Source organism: Ochlerotatus camptorhynchus, unplaced genomic scaffold (assembly GCF_037179485.1).
Source record: "Ochlerotatus camptorhynchus isolate MF236.1 unplaced genomic scaffold, CSIRO-AGI_Acam_v1.1 ptg000404l, whole genome shotgun sequence".
Lineage (NCBI taxonomy): Eukaryota > Metazoa > Arthropoda > Insecta > Diptera > Culicidae > Ochlerotatus > Ochlerotatus camptorhynchus.
Window position 1 is genome coordinate 1,496,829 of NW_027040890.1, and position 13,474 is coordinate 1,510,302.

The 13,474-nt window shown below is 38.1% G+C and overlaps 1 protein-coding gene across 6 annotated transcripts in view; it reads right to left on the reverse strand.

Moving 5' to 3' along the window:
* LOC135710870 (leucine-rich repeat flightless-interacting protein 2) overlaps positions 1 to 13,474 on the reverse strand; it is a 177,849-nt gene that overhangs the window by 7,631 nt on the left and 156,744 nt on the right. For 5 of the 6 annotated variants that reach the window (XM_065233575.1, XM_065233576.1, XM_065233574.1 and 2 more), the window contains 2 exons: positions 13,313 to 13,465; positions 13,060 to 13,244 (listed from right to left, as the gene is read on the reverse strand). In XM_065233575.1, coding sequence (XP_065089647.1) covers positions 13,060 to 13,244; positions 13,313 to 13,465 — 338 coding nt within the window. Of the gene's footprint in view, positions 1 to 12,586; positions 12,929 to 13,059; positions 13,245 to 13,312; positions 13,466 to 13,474 lie in introns of all 6 variants that reach the window. The other variant, XR_010518448.1, reaches the window with a different exon arrangement.

Sequence of the window (13,474 nt, forward strand, 5' to 3'; positions counted from 1 at the left end):
CTGAAATCGGTGTAATCCTATTTCAGCAGCTTTTGACCTTTCCATGTAGTTTTAACGAAAGTCAAACTTTTGTCTTTATTCAACACATATTGATTTCTTCGTGCTCCATACAATTTTAGATTCACCCTATAAGGAGTCGCCATGTGACTAATATGTATGGCATGGGGACGCATGATATCTTTTCTTTGTTTGTATGGAGTTTTTTTTTTAACGGTCGTACCTATCAAACAAACACACACATTGTATGCAATTAGCTCCATGGATCATACCATATTATAGTCAAAGAATGAACTATGATTCAAAGAAGGAAAATTTCTTGCGACAAGCAAAATTTTCCCTTCTTTGTATCACAGCTCGTTCTTTAACGTTTTGAAGAATAAATATCTTACTAATTTATCAAAGCGATATCTCATTGTAATAAAATTGAAGAACGAGCCGTGATACAAAGAAAGGAAAATGATATCTCTTTGATAAAACCAATTAGATACCCTAATAAAAAATTACCATAAACGAACGATAACCCAAATGTGTGAACTATTCCACAAATGGTTTGGATGATACCCAGAACACGTCGTTAAGCAAATTAACCATAACATTTTTATTAGGGTAGATATTATGCGATACGTTAAGAAACGAGCTGTGCTACAAAGAAGGAACATTTCTTGAAACAAACAACGATTTTTCTTCTTTGTATAAGGGGTGATGTACAAATTAAGTCACGCCCTAAGGAGGGACGTGTAGAAATCTGTGATTGATTAATTTTGCCTCAATTTCGCGTGACATAATTAATGTATGGCCCCTAACGGCTCGTTTTTTTTAATTTGATTACGATTAGATATCAGTTTAATAAATTAGTAAGATATTTATTCTTCAAAACGTTAAAGAACGAGCTGTGATACAAAGAAGGGAAAATTTTGTTTGTTGTAAGAATTTTTCCTTCTTTTTATCTTAGTTGATTATTTGACGTATAACTTGGTATGTTCCATGGTGCTAATTGCATACAATGTATGTGTATGTGTGTGTGTTGGATAGGTACGAACGTTAAAAAAACTCCATACTAATAAATAAAAGATACCATGCGTCCCCATGCAATACATGCTATAGTCACTTTGCGACTCCTTATAGGCCGAATCCAAAATTGTATGGAGCAAGAAGAAAACACCATACACCGATTTCAGAATATTCGGTAAAAAATTACAGGAAATCTGTGAAAAATCACCGAACTGTTTACCGAACGTTCAGCTGTTGAGATTTCGGTAAAATTTCACAGATTTCGGTGAAATAATCTTAGTGTGTGACCTTTACATGTAGTTTTAACGAAAGTCAAACTATTGTCTTAAGCGAACCCCACACGGTAAGAAATATTGTCAATACTTAAAAGTATTGACAATTATATTGATGATGTGAATACAGATATATTTTCAATACCGATGTATTGACGTCAATATAAAATGCATTGACAATACGATTATTGTCAATACAAACAGTCGTGTAGAGTCCACTTTAATTCGACACACATTGATATGTGTATTGTGGTATTGTTCGATACAAGTAGTTAACCAGCGAAAGATTTGATGAAACTGACACAATTGTCCCTTCTTTATATCAAAGCTCAGTCTTTATGCTCATTACAATCAGATATCAATTTGATAAACCGCCAAATGTCATAACAAGTCATAACCACAAACTTTATCTAGGGTGTTGAACGACTTTGTTCTGTTTATCAATATTCAGCAAAGATATTTTTCTCAATTTCATATAGATAAGTTGTAACAAACCCAAGGATCATATTTAAATAGATCGCACAGTGTAAATTGTATCTTTCGGGGAACTAGTTCTTTCGGGGAAATAGTTTTCGGGAAAACGTTTCTTTCGGGGAACTGGTTCATTCGGGGAATCGTATTTCGGGGATAAAACTTTCGAGGAAAGTGTTTTCGGGGAACTGGTTTTCGGGGAAAAGTCGTACAATCACTTGGGTGATTTGGTGCATTTTGTCCCCAAGGACATGAATCCACCGAACTGTGCAGAACTACGCCCAATCAAAACCTATTGGACCATGATGAAGCATGAACTCAGAAAGACCAAGGAGAAAGTAAAAGATGCAAATGAAATGCGGAGGAAATGGACAAAAAATGAGAAAAAGGTACCGGAAACGACTGTACAAGCTCTTATGGATGGCGTGAAGCAAAAGTGTCGGGTATTTCACCAAACAAGCCCCAAAAATTGATCCAATATGTTTGGTTCTTATCTGATAAACACGTGAAATTTGAACAAATAAAAGTGTTGCAATAATTTCGTGTTCGCCTTATAAGGAGATTTCTATCGGTGTAGGAAAAGACGGGGTATGACCAACAATCAATACGAAACTAACGATTTTAAATTGGCTCACTACTTGACTAGCCTATTGGTCCCAAGCAAATCGACTAACGTACCCCATTCTAGTATAAATTCCAGTACTACACTAGGTTTGTTTTGATTCGCTATGAAAGTTTGACAGATAAAATGAGGGGTTAGTGGATTTTTCTATGTTTCGAGGGGTGAGTCGATTAGCTTGAGACCGAAGATAGTACCAGAGCTGAGCCAAGAAGTTGAGCACGTTTCTTAAGGGACCTTCTGGTCTTAGAGTTACCTCTATGGTATGACCGCCACACTAAGCATTAACATTAGTAGCTCAAAATGAGCAGGAAATTTAACTTTTTGCTATGCAGCATACACACTAACCTTGATTTTCCGAATCTCGGTAATGGATCTTTTGCTTTGATTAAGTGGACTGTATTTATATCGGGAATTCGGAATCCGGATTTCCCTTTCCGAGAAGAGAAAAAAGCGACTCGTCCTCTAAAAGATTTTACGATGTTTTATTCTTGTTCTTGTCTGTCATACAAAGTTGTGTAGTGTAAAGGGTGATACGGTCAAAATTTGGTCAAGGGAAAACGCGTGTAAATCGGTGAAATCGTTTATTTAAAAAATCAAATTAAATTTCTTTTTCAAGTTCAATTAGTATAAAATTCAGGAAAAATATTCAGTTAGACTTCCGCTTTTCCAAATCCGAATTGCCGGGCCTTACGCTTGACCCCTGCCATCAGATTTTGTACAGCCACCTTGTCCACCTTCTTCGCCGCAGAAAGCCAGTTTGCCTTGAACTGCTGCTCGCCCTTAGCAGTTTTTTTGGTCTTCTTTAGGTTCCGCTTGACAATAGCCCAGTATTTCTCAATTGGGCGGAGCTCTGGCGTGTTGGGAGGGTTCTTGTCCTTGGGAACCACCTGCACGTTGTTGGCGGCGTACCACTCCATGGCCTTTTTACCGTAATGGCAAGATGCCAAATCCGGCCAAAACAGTACGGAACAACCGTGTTTCTTCAGGAAAGGCAGCAGACGTTTATTCAAACACTCTTTCACGTAAATTTCTTGGTTGACAGTCCCGGAAGCTATGAAAATGCTGCTTTTCAAGCCACAGGTACAGATGGCTTGCCAAACCAGATATTTCTTTGCGAACTTTGACAGTTTCATGTGCTTGAACACATCTGCTACCTTTCCCCTTCCTTTTGCCGTATAAAACTCCTGTCCCGGAAGCTGCTTGTAGTCGGCTTTGACGTAGGTTTCGTCGTCCATTACCACGCAGTCAAACTTCGTCAGCATCGTCGTGTACAGCCTCCGGGATCGCGCTTTGGCCGTCGTATTTTGTTTATCATCGCGATTTGGAGTCACTACCTTCTTGTAAGTCGATAGTCCGGCTCGTTTTTTGGCTCGATGCACGGTTGTAGACGATACACCCAGCTTATTTGCGGCATCTCGTAGAGAGAGGTTAGGGTTTCGCTTGAAACTACCGGCAACTCTCTTTGTCGTCTCAGCGGCTTCCGGTTTTCGATTTCCCCCCGATCCAAACTTCCTGGCTGTCGACAAACGTTCCCCAAACACTTTAATTACATTTGTAACGGTTGATTTGGCAACTTTTAGCGATTTTGCCAACTTTGCGTGCGAGTAGCTCGGATTTTCGCGATGCGCGAGCAAAATTTTGATACGCTGCTCTTCTTGCTTGGACGGCATTTTGACAACTGAAGAGTGAATTCCAAAATCAAAATAGGAGCAACATTCTACACACACACACCTTCAAAATGAGGGGTGTTCAGGTTTTTTAAATGCAAAATTGAAAGAAATACGTCAAGTTGATATTGACCAAATTTTGACCGTATAACCCTTTAGTTTGCGTTTGGTGCACAGGGTGTGCTTACGGTTGTTGATCGTGTGTGTAGGGACTCTCAAGTAGCCGAATAGGATCAATGAAAATGCTGTGGTTTTGACAGAACTATGTTGTGGCTACTACAGTATGTTACATTTGATCGTCCATATACAGTAGTGCCGAAACTTGACCTTTTAATTGATCAACTCCGGCATCACCGGGCGGCTCGGCAAAAGAGATTTTTGGTTGCTGAATCTTGGAAAATGTTTCGCTGAATTTCAGCAATCAAACGACCTCTGGTCTTTTGGGTGAACTTCAGAGAACTTAATGTCAACTTGGAGGCCTTACATAACAACTCCAGAGACATTCACGTTTATGCCTGGAGCGGCAACGTAGAACCTAAATCTCTCTCGGGCGAATTCCAGATATCTTGTGGCACCATTAATGCTTAATTTCAAAGTTCTTGGGATCTAATCCCGAAGACCTTACGAGATAATTATACTGCAGTATATAGTACAGTAGCATTGAAGTTATTGGCAAAAATGAGGTATAACGTAATGTACCGAAATCTGGACACTTAGTTCATAAATCCGGACCAGAGCTGGTAAATATCACGGCCGTCATGTGACGATGAGAAAATAGGTCCTCTCACTATCACGAGACGAAACTACCTATCATTAGCTTTCTTGTCATTTTTCAATGATCAAGCACTCATGAGAATAATTCTTATGTGGTTTTGACATCAACATTTCTAACTGATTTAGATTAATTTAAGCAAACAACCGTATGTAATCGTAGAGTGAATACATTATTAAGATTTCCTCGGCACAAGTAACTTTAATAACATTAAATGAGCAAGTAATCACGATGATCACAGAACTGTCACGTTCTGTCATGACAACAAATTCGATGGGGTTTTCAAGAAAATCTCTATCATCGTTTTCTCTTCCAATGATAGTGACAGAAGTATCTCTTTAAATATCGCGTGAGATCTTTCATTAAAAATGACATTCGCAAGCCCTGATCCGGACACTTTTAAAAGTTAATTATCAAAGCCTATCATGCTCAAAACAGCACGTTAAATTTATTATGATTTTATTTCATCGTTCAGAATCATCAGACATGTTCATTATGAGAGGATCTACCTTATGCGTTGAGTTAAGAGATCTTACGAGTTGGTTAGGGGCTGTCCATAAACTACGTAGACAGTTTAGAGGGGGGGGGGAGGGTTGTTAATTATCCACGTGATTCGTGATTAGTTGGCAGCGTTTCTAATAAAATATTCAAAACAGTCTAATAATGTTATGTGTGTCACGACTGGTTTTTGTTGAAATACGAGATTGATCACTTTTTCCGAGACCTCCAGAACCTTATCCGGAGACAGTATTGTTAATGACGTTTCCGTGCTAGTTTCCATTGAATACCTTAACGCTGACGGTAATAACGTTAACTTTATTAGCAATACTGTCCGGGGACAACGAGCGGCAGTTCCAACATTTACGCCATATTTTAGTTATCTCGACCTACATATACCGTTAAAATTAGTACGGATAGAAGTATAGTATGGCGTACAAAGTAGTGTTTTTGTTGAGTTGTGCTGTGAAAATAAATTAATAATTTCGTGTGAAATAGTGGCGTGTGCCGCGAAAGGATTATTCCAACGCGTGCCCGTGGTGTTTTTCTAACAGGATAAGTAGAGGAAAGGTTGCCTAGCAACTAGTTTTTGTTTAATTTTGTATTTTCCCCCCGGCGCGCTATTGATTTGTATAGTGAGCTGTGGCGGTAAAATTTTATTTTGTGTTCTCCTCCCCTGTATATGTCTGCTGCTAACAGTGTTAGCGTTTAATTTGGTAGAATGGATGTGTGTAATGTATGCGAGCAGTCTATTGCTATGAGTGGGCTCCCAGTTACGTGTGTAGGTCCGTGCAATGGAACGTTCCATTTCGCTTGTGCGGCACTCACTAAGACTGCGGCCAGGCTTATAGCAGATAATGCAAATATTCTGTTCAAGTGTGATAGTTGTCTATCAGATCAGAGTTGTGACGAGCAGAATGATCTGATCTGAGTGTTCACTCGGCTGTCGACAAAAGCAGACCACTCTCGATGTGTGCTACGCGATCGTCTGTTTTCTCGGCAGCAACCATTGTGTGGTCCTCCTCATTGTTCTTCATCAGCAGGTCTTTCGGTCGATGCATCGTCGACTTTGCAAAGCAACCGTTTCGTGAGGAGTGTGTGAGTGCTGACCACGTTTTGCGTCCATTGCTGCAATGGACGCGCTCTGACCCTCGTTGGCGTACAACAATTTGCCATACAATGAAACTACTGGAAGCGGCTCCAGTTCTGATGGAGGAGGCTTTTTGGATAGCGGAAGATAAAATGTTTATTGTGTTGTACCTTTTGACTATATTTTTAAGATGTATTGTATAGTGACCAAGAATCCTCGGCTCTGTAAAGTTAATTCGGTTGAGCCTTATCAAATAAATTAATAAACAAAAAAAAAAAAAGAATGATCTGATCTCGCGCGTCAAAAGGATAGAGGAAGAGATGAAGAAGGTTTTTCAACTCTCGGACTCGATCACTGGCATGCGAGATCACATTGCTGCTCAGGTGGACATCGCGGTTAAAAGCGGGATGGAAGATATTAGAATAAATGTAAATGGTCTTGAAAATTTGATTTGTGAGAAATTGGATAATATGAAAAGTTCATTTTTTAAAATTGATGCGGAAAACCAATTAGCTGTAAAGAATGATCCGTGCAGTTCATCTAGGACGATTCAGTCGGAATCGGACAAAAATACCAGACGCAAAAAACGTAAATTAGTAATTAGTAATAGTGATCATGATGATGATGTTGTTTTTCAAGAAAATGCGAGTTTTGCGGATGTTGTAAAAAGACATAGTCGTATTAGTCAAAGTAAAACTAATAGTAACAGTAATAGTAAAAGTAACAAACCAGAAAATCGTAAGACTCGTCCGGTCATTGTGATTAAACCGAAAGAGTCCAAACAACCTTGCGAAGATACTCGTAAGTTTTTGAAAACTCAGTTGGATCCAAAAACACACAAAATCAGTAATTTTAGGAATGGTAAAGATGGCTCCATTATTGTTGAGTGTGCAACAGGAGCAAACGTAAGTGATGTGAAAAATGGTATTGAAAGCAATCTGGGTGAAAAATATAGTGCTGTTGTTCCCACTTCGGTGCCAAGATTGAAAATAGTGGGCATGAGCGATCAGTTTTCCTCCGATGTCTTTATTGACTACTTAAAAAGTCAAAATGAAGACATCGCAATTAATGATGTAAAAGTAGTGAACATGTTTGAAAATCCACGCTTCACTTATAACAAGTTTAGTGTTGTAATTGAAGTCGATGTCGATACTTATAAATGTTTGTTATGTGCGAAAAAAGTAAATGTAGGGTTTGATCGGTGCTCGATAGTTCCCGCGATTAATGTGTTGAGATGCTTCAAATGTGGAGAATTTGGGCACAAGAGCATGGATTGCAAAAATTGTGATAGATGCTCTAGGTGCAGCCAACAACACAAAACGTCGGAGTGTACGTCAACTGTATTGAAATGTATTAATTGTTTGAAAATGAATAAAGAACGAAAAATGAACTTGGACGTCAACCATGCCGCATTTAGCTCGGAATGTTTGCTCTATAAAAGACTTTTTGATCAGAAGAAAAGCAGCTTGCGTTTCAATAAATAGCAGCCAAGTTCCAGGAATGTGAATCAATTCGATTTTTTATATTTGAATATTGCGGGGTTGTCAACAAACTACGTAGCATTACGTCAGATTGTTGAGGAAAAACGTCCTCTTTTAGTTTTATTATCTGAAACTCATATTGTAGAAACTGAAGATTTTGATCAGTATAGTATTCCGGGATATATTGTTGCTGCTTGTTTATCACATTCTAGACACACTGGCGGTGTTGCTATTTATGTCAAAGAATCAGTTCAATTCAACCTTCGTACCAACGAAGTTATTGATGGCAACTGGTTCTTGGGCATTACAGTTGTACGTGGCATGAAGATGGGTAATTATGGTGTTTTGTATCATTCTCCCAGTTCTAGTGACCAGCGTTTTGTTGAAGTTTTAGAGAACTGGCTCGAGACATTCCTTGATTCTAGTAAATTAAATATATTGGCTGGTGATTTTAATATTAATTGGCGTGATAACCATAATTCGAATCATTTGAAGCGTTTAGCTGAGTTTTTTAATTTAAAGCAAACGGTAAATGAATATACGCGTATTTCCAGGCACAGTAGAACTTTAATTGACCACGTTTATTCCAATTTTGATTCCATTTGTTCAGTTACGGATACTGATTTGAAAATAACCGATCATGAGACTTTAGTGATTAATGTCTTAGACCATGTTAACGATAACGATAATTTTGTAAAATTGAAGTGCTGGAGGAAATATTCGAAGCAAGCTGTTTCAAATCTTGTTGAGAGAAGCCTGGATTTTCCATTCGCGGCCGGTAACTTAGATGAATCTACAGCTGTTCTTAATAACGCTTTGAAAACGTGTACCAATCAACTAGTTGAGCAAAAGTTTGTTTCTTTGAAAAACTCGAACAGCTGGTACAATTTGGATCTTTTGCGTCTTAAACGGAAAAGGGACAAATGGTACAAAAAGTTTTGTAGATCTAATAATGACAATCATTGGACTAGGTACACAATCGCGCGTAATAAGTATTCACAATCGATAAAGAAAACTCGTTGTGAATATGTTCAAAGGAAGATTGATCAGCATCAAAACAACAGCAAAGAGTTATGGAAAATTTTGAAATCTTTATTAAAACCTAGTAATTGCAAACCGCGGTCCATAACTTTTAATGGCACATTAGAACAGTCAGAACAAGTAATTGCATCTAAGTTTAATGATTATTTCGTAGACAGTGTTTCATTGATTAATCAATCTATTGAATTGGTCGACGAACCTGACGAAATAAAACAGCCAGTTAATAGTAGTTGCAGATTTGAAGTTTTTCACCCAATTACATTAGATGAACTTAGAGTTATTTGTTTTTCATTAGGAAAATCAGCTGGAGTAGATAATGTTAATGCTAGAGTTATTCAAGATTGCTTTCATGTCATTGGCCACATCTTTCTGGACCTTATTAATGAATCATTGCAGAATGGACATGTGCCACAAATTTGGAAGGAATCCTTAGTGATTCCTATTCAAAAAGTTGCTGGAACGATTAAAGCCGAAGAGTTTCGTCCCATCAACATGTTGCACACATTAGAGAAAATCTTAGAACTTGTTGTTAAAGGCCAGCTGTTGGAGTATTTGAATAGCAACTCTTTGTTGATACCAGAACAATCGGAATATCGGGAAGGTCATTCTTGTGAAACTGCATTGAATTTGGTGTTAGCAAAGTGGAAAGACAACTTGGAGCGTAAAGATACGATTGTTGCTGTTTTTTTGGATCTGAAACGCGCTTTTGAAACAATTTCTAGGCCCTTACTGTTAAGTACAATCAAGCGCTTTGGAATTACGAGTACTGCATATAAATGGTTTGAAAGCTATTTGTCTGACAGAACTCAACGGACTGTTTTTAATGATTCTGTTTCCAGTCCCGTGGGGAACAACCTTGGAGTGCCCCAGGGAAGTGTATTAGGGCCCCTTTTATTTATTATGTATATTAATGACTTGCGACGTGTTTTACGGTTTTGCGACATTAACCTTTTTGCAGATGATACTGTGTTATTCATTGCAGCTAAAGATTTAGAAGTTGCCGTCTCACACTTGAATGAAGATTTGCAGTATCTAAGTAGATGGTTGAAGTGTAAGCAGTTAAAATTGAATACAAGTAAAACTAAATTTATGGTAATTTCGCGGAATCGATTAAATGAGAACGTCTCTGTTGTAATTGATGATGAGACTATTGATCGCGTTCAGGAGATTAAATATCTTGGCGTGATTATTGATGACAAACTTAAGTTCAACTCTCACATTGACAATGTCATCAAGAAAATTGCCAAGAAGTATGGAATTCTATGTCGATTGAAAAACGATTTAACTATTGCCAGTAAAATACAGCTATACAAATCAATCATCTCTCCTCATCTAGACTTTTGCCCATCCATTTTATTTCTGTCTAATGCAACACAAATATCGAGATTACAGCGCTTGCAGAATAAAATAATGCGTTTGATTTTGAGATGTAATAGATTCACTTCCTCAACTTTGATGCTAGACGCCTTACAATGGTTGTCGGTGAAGCAAAGAATTGTATATTTGACTATGGTGTTCATTTTTAAAGTAGTTAACGGTTTGCTGCCTCGATATTTGTGTGATCGAATTGAAAGAGGAAGTGACTTTCATAGATATAATACTAGAAACGCGGATGAAATAAGAACACCACATTTCTTGACTTGTGCTTCACAGAATTCATTATTTTTTAAAGGAATAAATGTTTTCAATTCGATGCCTAGACACATTAAACGTTCAACAACATTAGCAGAATTTAAGAGACATTGCATTTCACACGTTAAAACTGTCTTTTGAACGGTTATCCAGTGATTTTTTTTTTTTTATGAATTGACAAATTATGTATCTTGACGAAGTTATTTTTAACGGATTACTTTGTATGGATAGCTGTTATAACGACTTTTTAATAATTATTGTAGCACTGCAAAAACTATTTTGTTCGCCACGATGGTGATGATGGATTTTTGATATATGATTTAATAGTAGTAGTAAAAAAAAAAATAGTAGTCTACAAAGGTTTGAGCCTCGCGCGCGTATTACGGATATAGAGGACTGAATTTAACATTTGATAAAAAAAAAATGCAATTTTGAAGCTTATTTGGAAGATACCTTGAGTTAGTAGTAAGTTTTCTGGCAAATGTTGGGGGTTCGTGAGCATTCCTGACATTGCTGAAAATTATGATAGCATCAGATTGCGGGGTTACTAGTGTAATAGGATGCTTTGTTGATTGTTCATTAACTCTTGATTGCTTGTAATACTTATGAATATTTTAGGTGGACAAAAAGGCGAACTAAGAGGTGGACGCCTGAGCTTTTCAACATTTATATCGCTGTGAAGCAACTGTAAACTCTAGAGGGAATTTATATCTGTAACTGAAACCAGTTCGATTTTGTTTGCCAACCTGGTTAAAATGTCATATTTAATTATCTTAAAGATAAATCGTCCAGCTCAAACCTTTGTAGGGGTAAGAGGTGGGACCATCATCATCATCATAAAATCATTCACCTTATCTGCTGACTGGCTAATGTTTCGGAAGTACGTACCTATATTAGCCATTTTATTGCACAAATTCAAAGTATTTTCCCTTAATAAGTTGCGATCAAGTTATCTTCCTGCTTCGAAAAATGCAAATTTATTACGAAAACCGGTTATAACTTTCCAACCCAAAAGAGATTGCTTTAGTAAAAACATACTTGAAATGACTTTTACACACGATTGTATGTTTACGTGTTTACGCCCACGTAAATTCAAGTAAGAGTATTACAAAATCCTGTAAAAGCTTGTTTTAAACACATTTCACTGTGGCCAAAACCCAGGGTTTCATTTTAACTCTCTTTCAGATTATACTGGAGTGCTTTAAATTTCTCAAATTTACCCTTACAACCCCCTTCTGACTGCACGCTTTTTTCTGCCTTCAAACACCTGGAAAGAGGATACAAATTTCTAATGAGTATGGCGAAATTTACTCCGTATGAAAAAGAAGTGCAACCCCCCAGATTTTTTCAACTTCCGGTAACTAACGTTATAGATTTATAAATATATGATAAACAGTGCTGTGTTCATAAATGGACGAACCATTCGGGGAAATGTCCTAATGAATTGATTAGTTATGGTGCAGCGAAAACACTGTATATGTATTAACTATTTATATCCACACAACACTCGCACTCAAATAAACGCAGGGTTAGCTGTGATGTTGTTTAAGGTTTTGTTTGAAGTATGAACTAATGGATTGATTTATAAATTTCAAACGCAAACAGAAAACAGTTCCAAATTGAACGCCTTCTGCAAAATTTAAACTGCATTATGTATCGCCTCGATTTGACCTCATTCCGTGCCATCGACGGCACTCTCATCTCGGGGACTGATTCACACTACCCAAAGTAAAACTAATTGAATATAGTCGCGATCATAGCAGCTACACCCACTCAATGCAGGGTAGCTAGTGTTATTTATCATTCAGCTCCCGCGCATTTTAGGCGAATCGTAGGTACCAATTCAACAGGGAATCAACGAGCAAGGGGCATTATATAGTCGAAAGACACAACACAAAAGTCAACCGATTAAAACAACACGGAAAATCTCAACAAACAAACGATCGCTGATCACTCCATAGGTCGGATCGCTACGATGAAGCAGAAGCCATAAATTGCAACACACACAGAACTCCCGCATATTGCTTACTGATTAAGGGTTCATTGAGTCGTAGCAGTTCCATACTCGGATGGGCGTGCTGTGCTGGTTGGTGGCAGTTGAGGTGGGAAAACAGAATAGCCAATTGATACCACGGCGAGCTACCAGGTAGGCAATTGGCAGCACTTAACCAGTCGGTAGTTGCAGAGAACATAATTTTAATTTCAGTCCAATTAATCAATTGCGCACTCCGGTGAAGCAATACACGTGCCGTGCGCACTCGTTGTCGTCGTTGTTGTCATTTTCATCGTATTTGCTAGCAAGAATTGTCGTCTAAAGTTGCTGTCATCGTTACTGGCAGTGGCATTCGTCCCAGAACTGGGTGATAATTGGCTGCTCGTTAAACAAGGGTACAGAGATATATAATTCGATAGAAATATGCACCACTGAGGGGTATATTTAACTGTGCTATTTTAGAAGGCTACAAAATTGCAAAAAAAAACAAAGCAGGGCATACGGCTTACCTCTCGTTGGAGCTTTCTCCTTTCGATTTTCAGGTCACTTTCTGCCTTCTCCGCCGCTTCAGCTGTACTCTTGTACCGGATGACCTGCGTCTCGGATCGAGCTAGACTTGCCTGCAGGTTGGCGATTTCCTGTTCCGCTTTCTGGAGCTTATACTTGTAGTCGGTGATGAGTTTGTTGGCTTCTCCTGGAAATAGGAAAGATACTTTTGTAAGACACCAATTTTAACTTCTGAACGTGCACATTGGCTCATACTTTGTGCGTCTTCATAATCGTCATCATCCAGGGCTCCGTTGACGGAACTGTACTTCCTGCCCTTGCTTTTGATGTCTTTCAACTGCTGCTGTAACGTTTGAACTTCGTTGTGAAGTTCCTGCTTCTCTTCTGCGAATTTCTTAAGTCTTACATCTGAAAGAC